The 23,022-nt window shown below is 38.0% G+C and overlaps 1 protein-coding gene across 11 annotated transcripts in view; it reads left to right on the forward strand.

Annotated features, from left to right (window-relative positions):
• Positions 1 to 2,385: 2,385 nt before the first annotated feature.
• The window catches only part of LOC106883793 (rho GTPase-activating protein 1), a 63,367-nt gene continuing 42,730 nt past the window's right edge, over positions 2,386 to 23,022 (forward strand). For 5 of the 11 annotated variants that reach the window (XM_089343227.1, XM_089343230.1, XM_089343231.1 and 2 more), the window contains exons 1-2: positions 3,510 to 4,405; positions 12,082 to 12,176. In XM_089343227.1, the coding sequence (XP_089199353.1) occupies positions 12,119 to 12,176 (58 nt within the window). In that variant the 5' untranslated portion in view covers positions 3,510 to 4,405; positions 12,082 to 12,118. Of the gene's footprint in view, positions 4,406 to 12,081; positions 12,177 to 23,022 lie in introns of all 11 variants that reach the window. The other 6 variants (XM_089343229.1, XM_089343233.1, XM_089343236.1 and 3 more) reach the window with 5 other exon arrangements.

Genomic DNA, 23,022 nt, shown 5'->3' on the forward strand with positions numbered 1-23,022 from the left:
TATATATATATATATATATATATATGTGCATACATCTCTACCCTCCCCCCAACACACACACACACACACACATCAACCTGCTGTTCTATTCTGCTGAATATTTAAGCTTGTGACTTTGTTCCAACTGCTCCTTCTGATTTTCAAAAATTTTTTCTCAATATATTTTCTTGATTAATCTCTTGTTTCTATTTTCGGAGAATATTTATTCAATTCCTTTTCTCTCTCTCTCTCTCTTTTTTTTTTTTTTTTTTTCATTACTTTGTGTCTTTCCTGAAAACTTCTTTATTCTCTTGAGTCATATTTTTTCTATATTTTCTGCTTATTTTCTCCGTCGGCTGATGAAACTTATTTCAACTTCAACATATTAAAGTTTGTAAATTTGAACGGAGATGATTTTATCCAGTTAAAAAAATGTCTTTAGGCAATGTAAACAATTTTGGTCAGTGGAAATAATTTTAGGCAATTTTAGCCTAAGCAATTTTAGTCTATGAAAACTAGTTTGGCTGATGAAAATAGTTTTGACTGTTCAAAATAGTTTTGGCCAAGGAATACAGTTTTAGATGATATAAACGATTTTGGCCAATGAAAATGGTTGTTGAGAATTAATTTTGGCCAATGAAAACCAACATTAAATTTCTTCAGAATTGTTTTTTTGTTTTTTTTTCCTTTTAAATTTCTCCTCCACTACATAACAAACATGTGATTGAAAAAAGAAAACAGAATTACATATATACATACAATTTTATATATATATATATATATATATATATATATATATATATATATACATAAATACATATGTATATATATATATATATATATATATATATATATATACACACACACACACACACACATAGCATAAAACCAACATAAACACACACATACTGTTGGTTTTAGTGTTGGCATAATGGATTCATTCAGATCGTTAAGTTTTCATTTAATGCCAATTACAAAATAATGATTAGTTGGAGAAAATATTCAGTTATCAAACAAAAACAAAAAAAAAACATTGAAAAAAAAAAAAAGCATCATTCCATTTTTTTTTTTTTTGTCAAAAGAATTTGGAAAGTTAATCAAATTTGTAAAGTATTCTTTTTTTTAATTCATTTAAATTTCTTTGAAAACTGAATTTATAATCTTAAACCAACAACTACATTATCATAATAATAATAATAATGATGATAATAAAAATTAAAAAATTAGAACAAATCCGTATTTCGTTTTATTATTGCTTTCATGTGCATAAATCATCAGTTTTAACATCCGCTTTTCAATGCTGGCATGGGTTGGACAGAATTTTGTTGATGTGCATTTTTTTTTTTTTTTTTGTGACTAGATGCTCTTCCAGTCACTAACTCTCATCTCTTTTCCAGCAAAATGATATTTTCCTATGGCCAGACGTTTTCACAGAAGACTGGTAATGTGCAACACTGCTTGACACTTGTTTACACCCATCACATGATGTCTTGGGAAGAACACCACAACACCCATACATATCCATCCATCTACCTATCTATCTAACTGTCTGTCTGTCTATATATATATATATATACACCATTTCGAGCGTGGCCGTTGCCAGTACCTCCTGACTGGCCTTCGTGCTGGTGGCATGTAAAAGCACCCACTCCACTCTCGGAGTGGTTGGCATTAGGAAGGGCATCCAGCTGTAGAAACTCTGCCAGATCAGATTGGAACCTGGTGTAGCTATCTGGTTCACCAGTCCAGTCAAATCGTCCAACCCATGTTAGCATGGAAAGCGGACGTTAAACGTTGATAATGATTGATGATGATGACAACCGGCTTCTTTTCAGTTTCCATCTACCAAATCCACTCTAGGCTTTGGTCAGCCTGAGGCTATAGCAGAAGACACTTGCCCAAACTATGTGGTTGGGAAGCAAGCTTCTTACCACACAGCTGCACCTGCACCTATATATGTATAATGTCAGTGTGTATGCACGACCAAGTGTAAATGATTTAAGAGGAAAACTGTATATGAGGTATCTGATGTTGTGTGCAGGAGAGAAGACTGTGCTGCTATGGTCATGTGATGTGTATGGATGAGGACAGCTGCATAAAGCAGTTTCAAGCTCTGAATGTGGAGGAAACCTGTGGACCCAGGCAGACATGGCATGAATTCTGTTTTGTTTAAAACCTGGTATTTATTCTATAAGTCTCTTTTGATGAACTGCTAAGGTACAGCAACACGCCTCGGGATTGAACCTGAAGCCCTGTGGACAGGAAACAAACTTCTTACCAAGCAGCCATGCCTGCACCTAATTAGAATTTTTATGTTTCTACCGACAGACATAGAAAAGACATTTTAATTTTATAAATTTCTTTTTAAAAATCCAAGTGGGGTAGTCTCCCTTGTTTTATCACCTTGGCTGCAGTAATTTCCCCTGTATTGTAGCCCTATATCTCTACTAGTTACCTGTGAGTACCAACATCAATTAGAACACGGCACATCCCCTAGCATAAAGCTGTCTCCTTCTCTACTGGTGCCCCACGCAGTTCAAAGAGGATCTGAGTTTTGGAAGCTGCATAGCAACCTTACTAGTTCTGGTACCAAAAAAGAAAAAACAATGTACTCATGACATAGTACCATTCAAATAAAGACAATAGAAGATTTGAGAGGGTTCTTTAATCCTGCAGACGGTAAGACAGCCTCACTAGTGTTGGTGCTACGACAATATGTACCCAGTTACTCTCTGTAAAGTGGCTGGTGTTAGTGGGGACATCCAGCTGGCGAAACTATGCCAAAACAGATATTGGAACTCAAAGCATTCCTTGGACTGATCAAATCTTGTGAAGTCATCCAACCTAAAGCTCCACAAGGCTCCGGCAGGTGGATGGTGGCGAACCCTGCTGTACTCTTTCACCACAACTTTCTCTCGCTCTTACTTCCTGTTTCTGTTGTGTCTGTAATTCAAAAGGGTCAGCCTTGTCACACTGTGTCACGCTGAATATACCCGAGAACTACGTTAAGGGTACACGTGTCTGTGGAGTGCTCAGCCACTTGCACGTTAATTTCACGAGCAGGCTGTTCCGTTGATCGGATCAACTGGAAACCTCGACGGAGTGCCAACTATATCTATCGATCGATCAACACACACACACACACACACACACACACACACACACATCCTGCCGTTTCCCCACTCGCTGTTTCAGGAAGGATCGCAGGTCAAGAATCCTTTGGCACCTCCTCCATAGGATCCAATCATAAGCAACCGTCATTGTATTTCCCTACACACACACACGCATATATGTATTTATATATAGATGTGTGTGTGTGTGCGTATGCGTGATTGTAGTCCAACCCATGCCAGCACAAAAAAATGGACGTTAAATTATCATCAGCACGTTCGTATGTATGTACGAGTACGAACGTATGCATGTATGTATGTATGTAGTAAGCATGTATACAAAGAAATTGACAAAGAGAGAGAAGCAGTGTGTGATTATGGCAAGCAAGTGACGTAGAGCGCAGGAATCGGTGACAAAGTACACACAGGCGTGGTTGATAGTTGAACATAGAAAGATTTGAGTGGTTTGTAATTAACAACCTTTCAATAACACACAGACACACACACACACGCACACTATGTGGGTCTCCTCTGTTTTAAATAAACAAAACATCACAACTTCTCCTCGACTCCACCTCAAGGAACACTAGATTATTTCTTTTTACTTAATTTGATTAATTTGACATGTCATTTGCTCCTAATTAATTCTCTTAATTAGAATGTCATAGTGCTTTTACTATTTTTTTTCGTTTTGGTATACCTCTCTCCGTTGCTTAACCATTAATTCCTGCTGGAACTTTCGTTTCAACCCATGGATCTCCTGATAATAATAATAAACACTCATATATCTCCTGAGTGCAGTAAAAACCTACAGCTATAGACCAACAGTCCATTTAACCTACATTTATATTTATATATACACACATAATACTCTTGCCTTGTTTATCTACAAACTGGATACAAAACGAGCCAAACCAGGGAGTGGAGTTTGCTTCTGCATACGTGGTCATCAAGCATTTTAGAAATAGCAGCTAAAAACCACATGTGTATCGAATCACACAATTAAATTCTAACTGGACCCCCAATCGGATAATTTGACCCTCTGTAAACACTACATCAGAAAAGAAAAAAAAATCCACAAGCACACACACGCAAAAGAATAAATAAAGATATTGTGGTGGAGGTCACGGCTGGGATGCTATTTGACCCCAGATCTGCTTGATCTGGGCCACTAACCTCGGAGCTACGCTACCACCACTGCCACCACGACTACAACTTGCACATTGGATTATATTTTGGTTTTGAACCAGAGACAAGAGATGGCAGTCTATAGATTGTTCCCGCTTCCGTCTTTTTAATCGTCTACAACCAATATAGTAAGTCTATATAATATATATATGCGCTTATAATATATATATATGCATACATACATACCCGTGAAATACATACATAATATAGATATGCAGTATATATATATATATATATATATATATATATATATATATATATATATATATATATATATATGTGTGTGTGTGTGTGTGTTAAGTTATTCTATCTGTCTGTATATATTCGTGTACACTGTTTTTCTGTCTATATAGTATATTAGACATCACCATGTATAGTAAAATATATTCATATACACACACATTTTTTATACACACACACACACACAAGACACGTGCATGAAATGTAGATACGATTTGACATCATTATTATCATTATCCATGTATATATATTTATATATATATATATATATATATATGTGAATGTGTACGCGCGTGTATACACACACGTACAGACACACACACACACACATATATACACAGAGAAAGAAGAGGGTATTATGCTGCCTGCATTTTATCTGTAATTACATAATTATATGTGTGTATGCATGTATGTATATATATCCATGTGTGTGTGTATAAAACTTGCGCTAGGGCTGCACCCATACACATTCATGTGCACACATATACATACATGCATACACACACACATTCCTTCTGCTCTTTTCATTCACCACTGCCAACGTATTTAAATGTTGGATATACAAATCTGTAATGTTATATATACACGCATTGCAAATCTGTAATGTTATTATATACATATATAAATATACTGCACACCGTTTTATACACACGTTGCGCTATGACACTTAAGGTTGCTGTCGATATTATTGCATTATGCAGATTTTTAACTGGTGGTGGGGGGGTCTTTGGCCCTTTCAACGGAATCACGCTTTTCATTCATTGCTGCCATAAGCATCGACACCACCACCACCACCATCGCACTCGTCATCATCATCATCAACCACACAATACGATTTTGAAGCATATTATTGATCATGAATGTGGTTGTATGTGTGTGTATATGAAAGAAAGAGAGAAAGAGAAATTATCTGAAGCATTCTAAATTTTCGCCACCGACACCTCCTCCATTGCTACTACTACTTTATATTTCTAATAATAATCGTTGGCACCAGATCTGCAGATTTTTAAGGCAGGTGGTTCGTCTGTTACAGCGGCCCAGGTCTTCAACGTGTACTTTATTTGATAGACCACGAAAGCATGAAAGGCAAAGTCGACCTCGGCGACATTTGAACTCGGAATGTACAAAACGGAAGAAATGCCGCTGAACATTTTTGTACGACAGTCTAAACGATTCTTACCAATACGTTTGCCACGGGGGCGTCTGACGAGGGGAACATTACTAAAACGGTTTGGGTTAAGTTTTACAACAAAAAAAAAAGCGAGTGGGGGAGGGAGAAGTAGGAGGAAAGATGTGATCTCTTTTATTTGTTACTTGTTTTAGTTATTAGACTGCGACCATGCTGGGGCACCGCCTCGGAGAATTTTTAGTCGAATGGATCGACCCCAGTACTTATTATTTTTTGTAAAGCCTGGTTTTTTATTCTATTGGGCTCTTCTGCCGAATCGCTAAGTTACAGGGACGTAAACACACCAACACTGGTTGTCAAGCGGCGCGTGGGGTGGGGTAAATAAACACAGACACAAAGACACAAACACGCACCACATGACGGACTTCTTTCAGTTTTGGTCTACTAATTCCTCTCACAAGGCTTTGGTCGGTCCAAGGCTATAGTAGAAGACACTTGCCCAAGGTGCCACGCAGTGGGACTGAACCCGGAACCATGTGGTTGGGAAACAAGCTTCTTACCACACAATTACGCTTGCACCTATATTTTGGACAGTATATAAACAGTATACTAAATCTGTGAACATATATATGTATATAATACAAAGAATATATATACATGTATACACACATATATGTACATACTTACATCTACATGTGTATATACATGCATATCAGGGTACAGGACGTTAGAACAATAAACTACAGACAACGGAACGAACACATAGGAAAACGGAAAGCCACTTCGAATATCCCTTCATCAGCTGTCTCTATTCTATCTAGACGTTTCGAAGATAAGACAGCACATATATATATATACATACATATATAGATACATATATATATATACATATATATATATATATATATATATATATATATGTATGTATGTATATACATATATGTATGTATGTATATACATATATATATGTATGTATATACATATATATATGTATGTATATACACATATATATATATGTATGTATATACAATCAATTTTTTTTCTCCGTGTTTTTCTCCTTGTCTCCGTATTCTTTCTGTTGAAGAGCGCAGCTCGAAACGTCAAAGACTTTCCGTATTCCCGAGCGTCATACTAATATATACTTTTGTTATTTACACCACCTGTCCTCGTCTGTTGTTATTATTTGTATATTCTCCCATATATACATATATATATATGTATGTATATACATATATATATATGTATGTATATACATATATATATATGTATGTATATACATATATATATATGTATGTATATATATATATATATATGTATGTATATATATATATATGTATGTATATACATATATATATATGTATGTATATACATATATATATATGTATGTATATATATATATATGTATGTATATACATATATATATATATATGTATATACATATATATATATATGTATATATATATATATGTATATACATATATATATATATGTATATATATATATATGTATATACATATTATATGTACATATATATATATATGTATATACATATATATACACATATATGTATATACATATTATATGTACATATATATATATGTATATACATATATATACACATATATGTATATACATATCTGCAATACCAACTGGTCTGCAATACCAACTGGTCTGCAATACCAACTGGTCTGCAATACCAACTTCAGGAAACCTGCCAGTCACCTAGTCACCTACCGCTCCGGCAGACACTCTAGCCAAATCGACTACATCCTCGCCAGAAATAGGGAAAGAGGGCGGCTTATAAATGCCAAAACCTACCCTGGCGAAGAATGTACCCCACAACATAGATTAGTAGTTAGCGACTTTGGGATCAAGGCAAAATGGGTGCCCAGAATTAGACAGGCTTGGAGAAGAAGGGTGTGGAAGCTTAAAGACCCTGCAAACAGACAGAGACTTAGAGACAAGTTACTTGAAGCATTTAACGAAATAGAAGGGGATATAGCATCATACAACGTGGAAGACAATTGGAGATTTCTGCGGGACAACCTGTTGAAAGCCACCGACCAGATTTGTGGGTGGTGTAAGGTCCCCTCCCAACCCAGAGTAACGTGGTGGTGGAACAAGGAGGTAGACAGGGCTATTAGACAAAAGAAACAAGCTTGGAAGGACTGGAAGAACGGTGGTAGCAGGGAATTGTACCAATGTGCCAGAAGGGAGGCTAGGCGACAGGTTTATTTAGCCAGAGGGGAAGCAGATAAGGAAAGATTTGCCAATGTTCTGCGCCGTGAGGACCAAAGACTCGAGGTATTTCGGGTTGCAAGACAGTGTAGGAGAGAGAATAGTGATGTTGTAGGAGAGAAATGTGTTCGCATGGATGATGGTACGCTTGCATTAAATGAGGATGCAAAGAAAGAGGTCTGGAGATGCCACTACGATAGATTGCTTAATAAAGAGAATGAATGGGAGAAAGAGAGCCTGCCTTATGTCGACCCAATAGAGGGACCAGCTATCCGAGTTGATAGTACCAGGGTAGATAAAGCAATTAAGAGTATGAAGACCGGGAAAGCCCCCGGCCCATCAGGAATCACTGCAGAGATGCTCAAAATATCTGGCAGTGTTGGCTATAGCCTAGTCACCCGTATTACGAACCAGGTGATACACGAAGGAGTCATACCCTATGACTGGTGTAGCAGCATCATAGTCAACTGCTACAAAGGTAAAGGGGACGCTTTAGATACAAATAATTACAGAGGCATCAAGCTGTTAGATCAGGTTATGAAAGTTACAGAGAGGGTCATAGCCCAACTAATTAGGGAGCGAATCAATTTAGATGAGATGCAGTTTGGGTTCGTGCCAGGTAAAAGCACTACTGATGCCTTATTTCTAGTGAGACAGTTGCAAGAGAAATACCTAGCCAAGGATAAACCTCTGTACCTGGCTTTCGTTGACATGGAGAAAGCCTTTGACAGGGTCCCCCGATCCCTTATCTGGTGGTCAATGAGGAAACTTGGGATAGAAGAATGGCTAGTGAGAGCTGTGCGAGCCATGTACAGAGATGCGGCCAGTAAGGTGAGGGTTGGAAATGAGTACAGCAATGAATTCCGGGTAGAGGTAGGGGTCCACCAAGGTTCCGTCCTCAGCCCCTTATTATTTACCATAGTCCTCCAGGCAATCACAGAGGAGTTCAAGACAGGTTGCCCCTGGGAGCTCCTCTATGCTGATGACCTTGCCCTAATTGCGGAGTCACTATCAGAACTAGAGGAGAAGTTTCAGGTGTGGAAGCAAGGTCTAGAATTGAAGGGCCTTAGAGTCAACCTAGCTAAAACCAAAATCCTAATAAGTAGGAAGGTAGATAAAACACAAACCCCTTCAGGTAGATGGCCCTGCTCAGTATGTAGAAAAGGAGTAGGTAGTAACTCTATAAGATGTACCCGGTGCAAGCTATGGACACATAAGAGGTGCAGCAACATCAAAGGCAGGTTAACTAGCAAGTTAGTTTTTGTTTGTGGCAGATGTTCAGGTGCAATAAAGACTGCAAACAAACAGGAAACAACTTCTATCTCATTCCAGGGTGAAAAACTAGAGGTAGTCGATAGCTTCCGCTATCTGGGCGACCAAGTTAGTAGTGGGGGTGGGTGCGCTGAAAGTGTAGCTGCTAGAATAAGAATAGCCTGGGCAAAGTTTAGAGAGCTCTTACCCCTGCTGGCGACAAAGGGACTCTCACTCAGAGTAAAAGGCAGACTGTATGACGCATGCGTACGAACAACCATGCTACATGGCAGTGAAACATGGGCTGTAACTGCTGAGGACATACGTAAGCTCGCAAGGAATGAAGCCAGTATGCTCCGTTGGATGTGTAATGTCAATGTGAATACCCGTCAGAGTGTAAGTATCTTGAGAGAAAAGCTGAACATTAGAAGCATCAGTTGTGGCGTGCAAGAGAGACGATTGCGCTGGTATGGACATGTGGTGAGAATGGAGGAGGATAGCTGCGTGAAAAAGTGCCACACCCTAACAGTTGAGGGAACCCGTGGAAGAGGTAGGCCCAGGAAGACCTGGGCTGAGGTGGTGAGGCAAGACCTTCGTACATTGGGCCTCACCGAGGCGATGACTACGGACCGAGACCTTTGGAAATGGGCTGTGCGTGAGAAGACCCGGCAAGCCAAGTAAGATCGTTGCCAGTGCCCCTGGACTGGTTCTTGTGCGGGTGGCACATGAGATGCACCATTTTGAGCGTGGCCGTTGCCAGTACCGCCTGACTGGCTCCTGTAGGATTTTCGAGCGAGATCGTTGCCAGTGCCCCTGGACTGGCTTGTGCGGGTGGCACATAAAAGACACCATTTCGAGCGTGGCCGTTTTCGTGCGGGTGACACGTAAAAGCACCCACTACACTCTCTGAGTGGTTGGCGTTAGGAAGGGCATCCAGCTGTAGAAACTCTGCCAAATCAGACTGGAGCCTGGTGTTGCCATCCGGTTTCACCAGTCCTCAGTCAAATCGTCCAACCCATGCTAGCATGGAAAGCGGACGTTAAACGATGATGATGATGATGATGATGATACACATATATGTATATACATATATATATATATATATATACACATATATATATATATATATATATATATATATATATATATATATATATATATATATATATATGTATATATGAGAAAGGTCGAGTTCAATTAGAACAGTTTTACTTGGTGGGGGAGGGGGGCAAAGTTCGATTTCTAATAAAGGTTCTTCATATTAAAATTTGTAGCTTTCTATTGCAAGTATTTCATTAAAAAATATGAACATTTTACAAGTATAAGGTTTTATTATGAGCATTTATAGACCACAGTCCTGTATAAATTCAAAGAAACAATTAACGATGGTGAAGATATGTTAAAAAAGTTTGATAACATTTTAATCCATGACACATACATACACACACACATGCTTGTATAACACTTTCTTTCTCTCTCTCTCTCTCTCCTTGCACCCCTCTTACTCTCTCTCTCTTTGTCTATAAAGACAATACCACACCTTGAAATATCTGACCCAATTACCTTCCACCTGCCCCTCCCGCCACTTCCTCCTCCCAAGCTGGGAGTTCCTTCCTGGTAGACTGCTATCACTTTCAGGGACCCTGTTGTCACCGACATAACAACATACAGGCCCTCCTCTCTCTCCCTCCCCCCTACCTTAATCTCACAACTCCTACCACCACCCACTCCTACCCCTACCACTACCTTCACTCCTAAAAGTATTACACAAGAATTATTTTTCTACTACTACTACTACTACTACTAATAATTATTATTATTATTATTATCCTTTCTGCTGGAAGCACGAGGCCTCAAATTTGGGGAAAGGGATTTAAGTCGATTACATCGACCCCAGTACGTAACTGGTACTTATATAACCGACCACAAAAGGATGAAAGGCAAAGTTGACCCCGGTGGAATTTGAACTCAGGGCATAGCAGCAGAAGAAATACTGCCAAGCATTTTGCCTGGCGTGCTAACGATTCTGCCAGCATGCCACCATCATCATCATCATCATCATCATCATAATAATAATAATAATAATAATAATAATAATAATAATAATAATAATAATAATAATAAAAAAAAAAAAAAAATAAATAAAAATGCTTTCTAATTGATGTATCAATACCAGCAGATGACAATGTTTCCCTAAAAGAAATGGAAAAACTTTCAAAATACAAAGACCTGGAAATAGAGGTAACCCGAATGTGGAATCTAAAAACAGAAACAATTCCTATCATAGTAGGTGCCTTAGGTATAATAAAAAAATATTCAGACAAATACATAACAAAAACACCAGGACTTACAAATATATATAACATACAGAAAATTGCACTACTGGGTACTGCACACATTCTACGCAAAACACTTTCAATACAGTAAACATAAGAGCACCACAGCAAACCACAGCACATACCCAAGGCGCACAGAGCTGTGCTCGGTAGTGAAGTGAAAGCACGTTATAAAAATAAAACTACTGAACAATAATAATAATAATAATAATAATAATAATAATAATAATAATAATAACACTTTCAATACAGTAACCATAAGAGCATCACAGCAAACCACAGCACACACCCAAGGCGCACAGAGCTGCGCTCGGTAGTGAAGTGAAAGCACGTTATAAAAATAAAACTACTGAACAATAATAATAATAATAATAATAATAATAATAATAATAATAATAATAACACTTTCAATACAGTAACCATAAGAGCATCACAGCAAACCACAGCACACACCCAAGGCGCACAGAGCTGCGCTCGGTAGTGAAGTGAAAGCACGTTATAAAAATAAAACTACTGAACAATAATAATAATAATATTCTGTGATTTCTTTCTCTTCCACTACCACCAATACTACTACGACCTATACTGCCAATTACTGTGCTGTCTATAGAACCAGTGTGAGAGTGAGAAATACAGAACCAGCAACAATGTCTTTGTCAGACCCGGCGCCGTCATCAAACCCCAAGAATTGCCAGAAACCCGATGGTGAGTCCTTCTCTTTACGTACTTTTAACCATTTTTGTCTGTTTGTCTCTCACACTCTCTCTCTCTCCCCCTTTCTCTCTCTCCCTTTCTCTCCCTCCCTTTCTCTCTCTTTCTCTCTCTCTCTCTCTCTCTTTCTCTCCCTCTCTCCCCTTCTGTCTGTCCCTCCCCCTCTCTCTCTCTTATGTATATACACGCTAATTTCAGTCCTTGGATAGCAGTCATGCTGCAGCATCACCTTTAAGGATCTTTAACTGATTGCTTATATTATATTGATACCTATTTGTTGAAGTGGTATGTTAGAGGACAAAAATGGATACAGCTTATACAACAATATCTATGCTTCATAAGCTCATCACAAAACCGCTCCACCATCTCCACCCACGCACAAACGTCTACACAAACACACACATACTATCCTTCTATCACACACACACACACAAACACACTATCCCTCTATCATACACACACACACACATGCACCATTAAGCATCATTTTACACAACACACACACACACACACACACACACACATACATTTCCTCACACAACATATTCACATGCAGGACCTTACACCTACATCTCAGCTTGTATCCGAATATGACCACCTCTTTGAAAGTTGTAAGTTTCTTGGATGTCACCATGGAAATCCACAAACGCAGGACAACTGCCAGCTATGGACTTGCTGGTCAGTTGCAGGATTAAGCGAGCTGTACTAAGACCACTTTTACATGACCCTTCCCACTTCGTGGCTGAGCAGTAATTTGAACTCAGAACGTAATGTAGCAATGGACAAAATGTCACCAAGGATTTTGCTTGGCATGCTAATGATTCTGCCAGCTCACTGCCCTAAAATAATAATAATAATAATAATAGTCGCCCTCCTGGTACTTGTGCCAGTGGCACGTGAAAGGACATTCGAGCAAGTTCGTTGCCAGTACCGCCGGACTGGCTCCTGTGCAGGTGGCACGTAAAATACACCATTTCGAGCGTGACCATTGCCAGTACCTCCTGACTGGCCTTTGTGTGGTGATTGACGATTTAAAGAATATTTCTCAGCATATTGGCATAGAAATCTTTTTTTTCTTTTGCCCCTATTTATAATTGTTTATAATTTTCACCTGAAAAGGTATTTTAATATGCTGGCCACTGATGAAATTTTTTGAAAAAACTTTATCCTATATTAGAAGTATATATATATATATATATATATATGAAGGTTTGGAGGTGATGTACAGGAATTATATATCAGAAAAAATAATAATCGGGTACTCAGATATCTGGATGGTTGTATATTTACAGATTTTTATTCATATATCACATGTTTTATAAATTAGCGCTTTCACCTAGTCTTGTAGGGTTTTCAAATTTGAAAACCCTACAAGACTAAAATATGTGACATATGAATAAAAATCTGTAAATATACAACCATCCAGACATCTGAGTACCTGATTATCCATTTTAACCCATGCTAGCATGGAAAGCGGACGTTAAACGACATATATACATACATATATATGTATGTATATATATAAGAATGCCTGAACATGTGTGTACATGTGTATGTGTATAGTACAAAGCTCTTCACTATTTCTCTCTAAGAGGTCAGCTGGTATGGATATATTATATCATAAAACTATTATTCAGTCTGTTTAGATTGGAGTGTTTTCTGTGTCAGTACATGGTATGTATTGTCACCACGCCTTCTGTCGCCTCTTTATTGACAGATAACTTATCAAACAAGATTCTATGCTTTCATACATTAACAACTATAAGCTCAGGAGCATGTTTTACTTGTGTCAGTCGTTAGACTGCGGCCATGCTGGAGCAACACCTTCAAGAATATTTAATTGAGTGAATTGATCCAAGTACCTGTTTCAGAAAAAAAATTTTTTTTTTTTTTTTTTTTTTTTAAAGCTTGGCACTTATTCTATTGGTCTCCTTTACCGAACTGCTAAGTCATGGGGGATGTAAACTCGTAAATAGTATACCAACCACATGGTCCCGGGTTCAGTCCCACTGCGCGGCATCTTGGGCAAGTGTCTTCTACTATAGCCTCGGGCCGACCAAAGCCTTGTGAGTGGATTTGGTAGACGGAAACTGAAAGAAGCCCGTTGTATATATGTATATATATATATGTATGTATGTATGTGTGTGTTTGTCCCCCCAACATCTCTTGATAACCGATGCTGGTGTGTTTATGTCCCCCCAACATCGCTTGATAACCGATGCTGGTGTGTTTATGTCCCCCGTAACTTAGCTGTTCGGCAAAAGAGATCGATAGAATAAGTACTAGGCTTCTAAAGAATAAGTCCTGGGGTCGATTTCCTCGACTAAAAGGCGGTGCTCCAGCATGGCCACAGTCAAAAGACTGAAACAAGTAAAAGAGTAAAGAGTATACACTAAATGATACCTGTCCTCCACCCCTTTAAATTTCTCTGTTGTTTGTACTTTGTGCAAGTTGGACCTCATCATTGTTTAACGTCCGCTTTCCATGCTAGCATGGGTTGGACGATTTGACTGAGGACTGGTGACACCAGGTGGCTACACCAGGCTCCAATCCGATTTGGCAGAGTTTCTACAGCTGGATGCCCTTCCTAAAGCCAACCACTCCGAGAGTGTAGTGGGTGCTTTTACGTGCCACCGGCACGAGTGCCAGTCGGGCGGTACTGGCAACGGCCACGCTCAAAATGGTGTATTTTACGTGCCACCTGCACACGAGCCAGTCCAGCGGCACTGGCAACGACCTCGCTCAATATAAATATCTGTATATTTATACGTAAAAATTCATCATCTGAAAGTCTCCACCTTTTGCTTTCTCTCGTTTTGCATGTAGACATATCTACACATGTTTTGTATTTCATACCCAAACTGTTATATTTAATATGTTTCATATATTTGCTGTGTCTGATTTGTTTTATCTGCAGAATTGTATTTATTTCATAAAGGTTTTTAACAGCCATAAAGATCACATACACACACACACACACACACACACACAAACTCACATTGACGCAATCATTTTCAAATTCTAAAACACCCAGAAATACGCACACGCACATACACTAACACACATACACTAACACACACACACTAACACACACGCACACACTAATACACACAAACTAACACACACACACACACACACTAATGCACACACACACACTAATGCACACACACACACACACTAACACATACACACATACACACACTAACATACACACACTAACATACACACACTAACATACACACACACACTAACACACACACGCACACACACACACTAACACACACACACACACACACACACACACACACACAATAAATAAGGCCTGCTTGTCTCCACATTTTTGGGCCTCATTCCTTTCATTTCAACAGTTTTATGGAATGTCTTCTGTTTAATTCAAAAGCCGAAATCTACTTTATAAAAGGCACACAGACCTTCTGTTCTGTGTGGATGGTCAGCTTGACTTGTTTGTTATATTTCAATCATTTGAAATAATCAATATTTGTTGACATAGTAACCTAGATATATGTATATATATACACTATATAATACTAACTTTTTTTTATTATTATATCTTCATACACAGCTAATGTATCACCTCTTTCTCCCTCTCTCTGTCACACACACTCTCTCTCTTTCTCTCTCTGTATGTATTACACATTCTCTGTCTGTCCGTCTGTCTGTCTCTCTCTCTATATATATATATATATATGTATATATATATATGTGTGTATGTATGTATCTATGCATGTATTATATATATATACACACACCCACACACTCTCTCTCGGTCTCTCTCTCTCTTTCTCTCTCTCTCCATACATAATATATATACATACATATATATATATATATAGATATAGATATAGATATAGATATAGATATATATCTACATATATATATATATAGATATATATCTACATATATATATATATATATATATATATATATATATATATATATATATATATATATACATATATATATATACATATATATCTATAAATATATATACATATATATATATATATATATATACATATGCATTATATGTCCACTATCTCTCTTTGTCTCTCTCTCTCTGTATGTATATATATATATATATATATATATATATATATATATATATATATATATATATATATATAGAGAGAGAGAGAGAGAGAGAGAGAGAGATGCTATATATGCATGTATCATACACATACAGACACACACACGCATACATCAAGTTGTTCACAAGTGCTACTGTTAACACGTTAATCCAGTTACAACCTGTCGCTAAATCTGGTTGTCAGCAATCCAACTGGTTGCTCTACCGGATCAGCCTGTTCAGTGGTGGTTTGCAAGAAACCTAGCTGGACAAAAACCAGAACATCCAATAAAAGAACAGATGAACCCTCAGTTAGGATCAATAAATATTTCGTCCCAGAATGAGGATGTAGAAATTCCACGTCAGTGTTTGATATTCGCCTGAAGGACCTGAAGAAGTACAGCAGACCCTTAATTCCTTAATTCCAGTAACCCTTTGACTGCCTGAAGGTATTTGAACACCGATTATTAGTAAAGATTTACTGTTCAGACAAATGCTCTGGTTTGTGTCTACGTATGTCCTTGACGTACAGCAGAAACTGTTAAGTCAAGCATTTCTATTATACAAATGGTTTTCATCATTTCCTGTCTTCCATGAAGACCAAATCTAGCCATGGGGAACTATTAAAAGGGTAAAGACCCCCTTCGGTCATGAATAACCATGGGATTGCACCAGGAAAGTTCCCCTCCCAGGCACAAGTCTGGGCAAGGTTGTTTATGGAAGACAACAGACACTCATGCATGCCAGTCTCCCTTCTCCTCACCACTGATGCTATCCAAGGGAAAGGCAAAGGGGCCGATACAGCTTGGCACCAGTGATGTCGCAACTCATTTCTGCAGCTGAGTGAACTGCAGCAACGTGAAATAAAGTGTCTTGCTCAAGAACACAACACACAGCCCGGTCTAGGAAACGAACTCACTACCTCATGATTGTGAGCCCGATGCTCTAACCACAGTGTTGGTAACAGGAAGGGCACCCAGCTGTAGAAAATCATCCTCTATGAATTCCATCTAACCATGGGCTAAAAGTCAGTATGGACACATCTTTGGCCATAGCTCTGTTTGGTCAGCACTGACCAAGGGTGAAACAACAAGGACTGACCATGGGCTAAAAGTCGGGATGGACACATCTTTGACCATAGCTCTGTTTGGTCAGCACTGACCAAGGGCTAAACAAGGAGTGATACATTTGATAATGTAGTCCTAGAGTAATTATGTCTGATTAAAAGCTAGGATGGACACAGCTTTGACCATAGTTCTGTCTGGTCAGCACTGACTAAAGATTAAACAACCACAACAGCAGCAACAACATCTGTCAGAGCAGTTTAAATACACAATGAGTCACTGACCCAACCCATGTGTTTAGCTCGAATATTGATGTTGAGTCATTCAGTAAAATGACAGCAGAACGACATTAAATAATATTAGAGTTACAGAGATCATAGCATTGTTTAACCCTTTTGATACCAACCTGCCTGAAACCGCCCCTGGCTCTGTAGTACAAATGTCCTGTTTTCATAAGTTCTGAATTAAAATCTTCCATTAAACCTTAGTTGCAATTCATGTTCCTAAAATAAGCTTAACGATAACTAAATTAATTTACTAAATTCTTTGTTATATTTAAAATTAATTGAAAGAAACACAGAGCATCTCAACAGAAATATGGTAACAAAAGGGTTAAGAAATGATTGAATTTAACCCTTTTGATACCAACTCGTCTGAAACCGCCTCTGGTTCTGTAGTACAAATGTCCTGTTTTTATAAGTTCTGAATTAAAATCTTCCTCCAAACCTTAGTCGCAATTTATGTTCCTAACACTAGCTTAATGATAACTAAGTTATTTTACTAAATTCTTTGTTATATTTAAAATTAATTGAAAGAAACACAGAGCATCTCAACAGAAATATGGTAACAAAATGGTTAAGAAATGATTGAATTTAACCCTTTTGATACCAACTTGTCTGAAACCACCTCTGGCTTTGTAGTACACATGTACACACACACCTCTAGATTACGACACATTTTCTGTCAACCAAATCCCTGTCTCAGATCATGTCTGTGTTTAAATGATCCAGAAGGCTGTTTCACAAAAACTAGGACCTGGTAACAAGGTGGATCTGGGTTCCATTTCAAGTCAACTCGCAACTGCGTAATACTTCGAAAGCAAGTACCTTCCACTTGAGCCACTAATCCTGTCACCAGATCCTGGTTATTACAAATCAACCTCTTAATTACACAGCCATGACTGGGCAGTTTTTTTGGGGTTTTTTTATGTCAGAGGAAGTAGAAAAAATCATCAGCTGTTTTATTTTCTTTCTTTTTTTTGCATGGTTCATAATCTCTCTCCCTCCCTCTCTCTCTTTCCTCTTTCTCTCTCAAGCCTACCACACACACACACACACACACACACACACACACACTCGTATCCACAGAAACTTAAGTATGGATTTCAGTTACTGTTTCCTGCTTTTGTTCATTTATAATAATAATAATATTAATAATAATAATAATAATAATAATAATAATAATAATATTAATAATGATGATAATAATAATAATATTAATAATGATGATAATAATAATAATATTAATAATGATGATAATAATAATAATATTAATAATAATAATAATATTAATAATAATAATAATAAAAATAATAATAATAATAATAATATTAATAATGATAAAAATATTTTGTGAATTGTTGTGTAAACAATTTATTTCACAGAAATTTTAACAACAAAATCCTATGTGGACCCCTTTTGGTTCCTATTTTACTCAACTGGACCCTCATTTAGTTTGCCCCTGTTGAGCCATAAAAAACACCTTTCGAACATTGGGTCTCATGGAGGCAAGGTGGCCGATGCCGGTGGCACATGGAAAGCACCTTTCGAGTCTTGGGCCTCGTGGAGGCAATGGCAAATGACCAAGACCTTTGGTATTATGCTATGCTTCAGAAGAAGACCCATCAAGCCAAGTGAAATCGTAGTTGTGGTGGATACTGGTGTCATGCAATTGGCACGTAATAATGTTCTTTACACTCTCGGAGTGGTTGGCATTAGGAAGGGCATCCTAAGGTGTTGAGCTGGCAGAAACGTTAGCACACCGGGCGAAATGCTTAGCAGTATTTTGTCTGCCGTTACGTTCTGAGTTCAAATTCCGCCGAGGTCAACTTTGCCTTTCATCCTTTCGGGGTAGATAAATTAAGTACCAGTTACACACTGGGGTCGATGTAATCGACTTAATCCCTTTGTCTGTCCTTGTTTGTCCCCTTTATGTTTAGCCCCTTGTGGACAATAAAAAAATAAAAAAAGATTAGGAAGGGCATCCAGCTGTAGAAAACCCTGCCAAATCAGACTAGAGTCTGGTGCAGCCTTCCAGCATGTCAGCCCAGATCAAACCGTCCAACCTATGACAGCATGGACAACGGATGTTAAAGGATGATGATGATGAAAGTTTTACATGGACCCTGGTTGAGAAACACTGACCGAAACAAATTCCAGCCGACCCATGAAACCTCGGAAAAGTGGACGTTAAAACGCTGATGATGGTGATGGTGACGTTGGCGGCAGTAGTGATTTCTTTCTGCCCACTAAAAGAAAAGAAAACTCGTGTGTTTATATATTGTTTTTATTTAATTATGTCGAATGTGTAGTCAGAACTTACAATAATTCCCCGTACACATTTGTCCTGGTCGTTAGACAACTTTGATTAGTTTCACCAGCATCGGCAACAAACTGTGATGTCACTCGACTGGTTTTCAAAAGCTCGTTACTACCAAAAGGTCCTCCGTTTCTATGGTTATTTTTAATTATGTTTGAGTATAATTCGTGAACAATAGTTTCGTTAGTTACCACTTTATAATGAACCAGTTGTTGAGTTGCTGTGTTTACGGATGACAATGAGACTGACAGCAGGAGAGAATCTAGTCTGATGCGAGGAACACTGCAAAGCAACATGTCCTGTTGTCTCTTTGTCTTCGTTCTGGCTGATATTTCCATCTCATATTGAAATGAATTGTCAAAGGAGACAGACCTAAATACATCTATGTGTATATGTGTGTATTTAGAGGTACAGGCATGGCTGTGTGGTAAGAAGTTTGCTTACCAACCACATCGTTTGGGGTTCAGTCCTGCTGCATGGCACCTTGGGCTGACCAAAGCCCTGAACCAACCACAGCCTTGTAAATGGATTTGGTACATGGAAACTGAACGAAGCCCATGTATATCATCATCATCATCATCATCATCATTTAACATCTGTTTTCCATACTGGCATGGGTTGGACAGTTTGATAGGAACTGGCAAGCCAAAGAACTGTGCTGCACTCTATTGTCTGTTTGGCATATGTATATACGCCAAAGCAGACAATAGACAATATATATATATATATATATATATATATATATATATATATATATATATATATATATATATAATATATATAAATATATATATGCATATATACATACGTATATGTACATACTTACATCTATACATATATATATATATGCATATGTGGGCACAGGATGTCATGAAACATGTACAACAATAAAGTACGGAAGCACGAGTACATGGAATATGAACTATTCTTTCGAACAACGAAAGACACAAATGAAAAACAAAACAAACAACATAAAGAACGACCCTTCATCAGATGTTGGCTGTTTTTCTAGTCTCGTATTTCGAGCATTTTACAACAATATGCGCTTTCGATAAAACAGTTGCTCCCGCAAAGCAAATTAAATAAAATTTGGGATTTTGCAGAGGGACAAAATTGGTAATACAAACAGGACAGTGAAAACAAAACAGGAAGGGCTGCTAAGCCTAAACGAGGTTGTGGTGGTGGACGTGCAAATCAAGGAGACAAACAAGTCTTCATTTTCCAGTTTGTGAAATTTAACACCGCTTTTCCTTCACCGCCCCCCCCCCATCCCACTTGCAAAGTCACGCACTGTTTATCTTGATATGAGGTCACTACGCCATGCACAAATTGTTGTGACGCATGTTCCTGGTGTACCTTTAGCAGACAGACGGGTAGCCATGATTGGTATATTAGGTTTTATATATTTGTACCCCAGTGTCACTTTCATGGTGTGTGCTGCTCTGTCACCCAATAATAATAATAATAATAATAATAATAACAATAATAGTAATAATAATAATAGTCCTTTCTATCATAGGCACAAGGCCTGAAATTTTGTGAGAGGGGAGTAGTTATCAACCCTGGAAGTATGACTGGCAAAGCCGACCTTGGCCGAATTTGAACTCAGAATGTAAAGACATATTTTTAATATAATAATAATAATTAATAATAATGGCGCATTGGGAATTGTAAGTAATGATATAGAGAAATTGGTTGAAGGGGATTGGAATAGAATATCCTGTAGAGCTTTTACAGAAAGTTTGCCTCTTTCTTAGGGACAAGGTAGATTAGGAAGACAAGGAAGGGTTCTAAGCTTGTGGGAAGGTGGGGACGAGTCGATTACATCGACCCCAGTGTTCAACTGGTATTTATTTTATCGACCCCGAAAGAACGAAGGGCAAAGTCGACCTCGGCGGAATTTGAACTTGGAATGTAGCGACGAGTGAAATACCATTAAGCATTTCGTCCAGCATACTAACAACTCTGTCAGCTCACTGTCTCTATAATAATAATAATAATAATAATAATAATGATAATAATAATAATAACAGTAGTAGTAGTAATAATAATAATAATAATAATAATAATACTAACAGTAGTAGTAATAGTGGTGTTTTTCTTAATTATAGATAAGCCATACCTGTACGTGTCAGACAGTATGTGGCTCGCGTGCGCAAAGGAGAGCATGTGAGATGGGGGTGGGGACAAGAGTATAACAACCTTCACAGATTAGATTTGCTAATTTTAGACCTAATTGCCAGATTATCCTCCGCCGCTCTATAAATGCTGTATTTATTTCAATATGTTCAATTTTTCTGTTACTTTTCTACCTTTTATTTTTTTTTTTGTCAAGGTGATGTTGTTGATGTTGGTGTTGGTGTTGTTGTCGTGAATTGGCTGGCTGATTTTGTATTTTCTTCTAGTGTTGGTGGTGGCGCCGGCAGCGGCAGTGGTGGTGATGTCGCAGTTAATGTTTTTTGTTCTCTCCGTCTGTCTGTCTGTGTGTCCACACTGCATGTGCGTAGCTGTTAGTTACGCTTAGCTTGCTATGCTGCACGCACCATGCAGCCATCGCTGCACTCACACCCTTGGTGGTTTCGCTACACTCATTTGTAAGTGTCAGCTTTGTAAACTGCGCTAGAGCTTACGAGTGGGTGTGCATTTATCATCATCATCATCAACATCATCATCATCATCAAACATTCATTTTCCATGCTGGCATGGGTTGGACGGTTTGAGAGGACCGGGTACACTGGCAGGCTGAACCAGGCTCTGGTCGATTGTCTTGGCATGGTTTCTACAGCTGGATGCCCTTCCTAACGCCAGCCACTCCGAGAGTGTAGTGGATGCTTTTACGTGCCACCGGCACAAGTGCCAGGGTACAGGTGCCAATATATATATATATATATATATATATATATATAAATATAATTAAGGGATCAGCAAATATTTGCTTCACCATATACCGAAGTTCAGAAATAGCAGCTAAAAAAGCTGAGAATCCTATCTGTGGGATTCTCAGCTTTTTTAGCTGCTATTTCTGAACTTCGGTATATGGTGAAGCAAATATTTGCTGATCCCTTAATTATGTTTATAAATATATATGAGC

The sequence above is a fragment of the Octopus bimaculoides genome, chromosome 27 (genome assembly GCF_046866305.1).
Source record: "Octopus bimaculoides isolate indiv1 chromosome 27, ASM4686630v1, whole genome shotgun sequence".
NCBI lineage: Eukaryota > Metazoa > Mollusca > Cephalopoda > Octopoda > Octopodidae > Octopus > Octopus bimaculoides.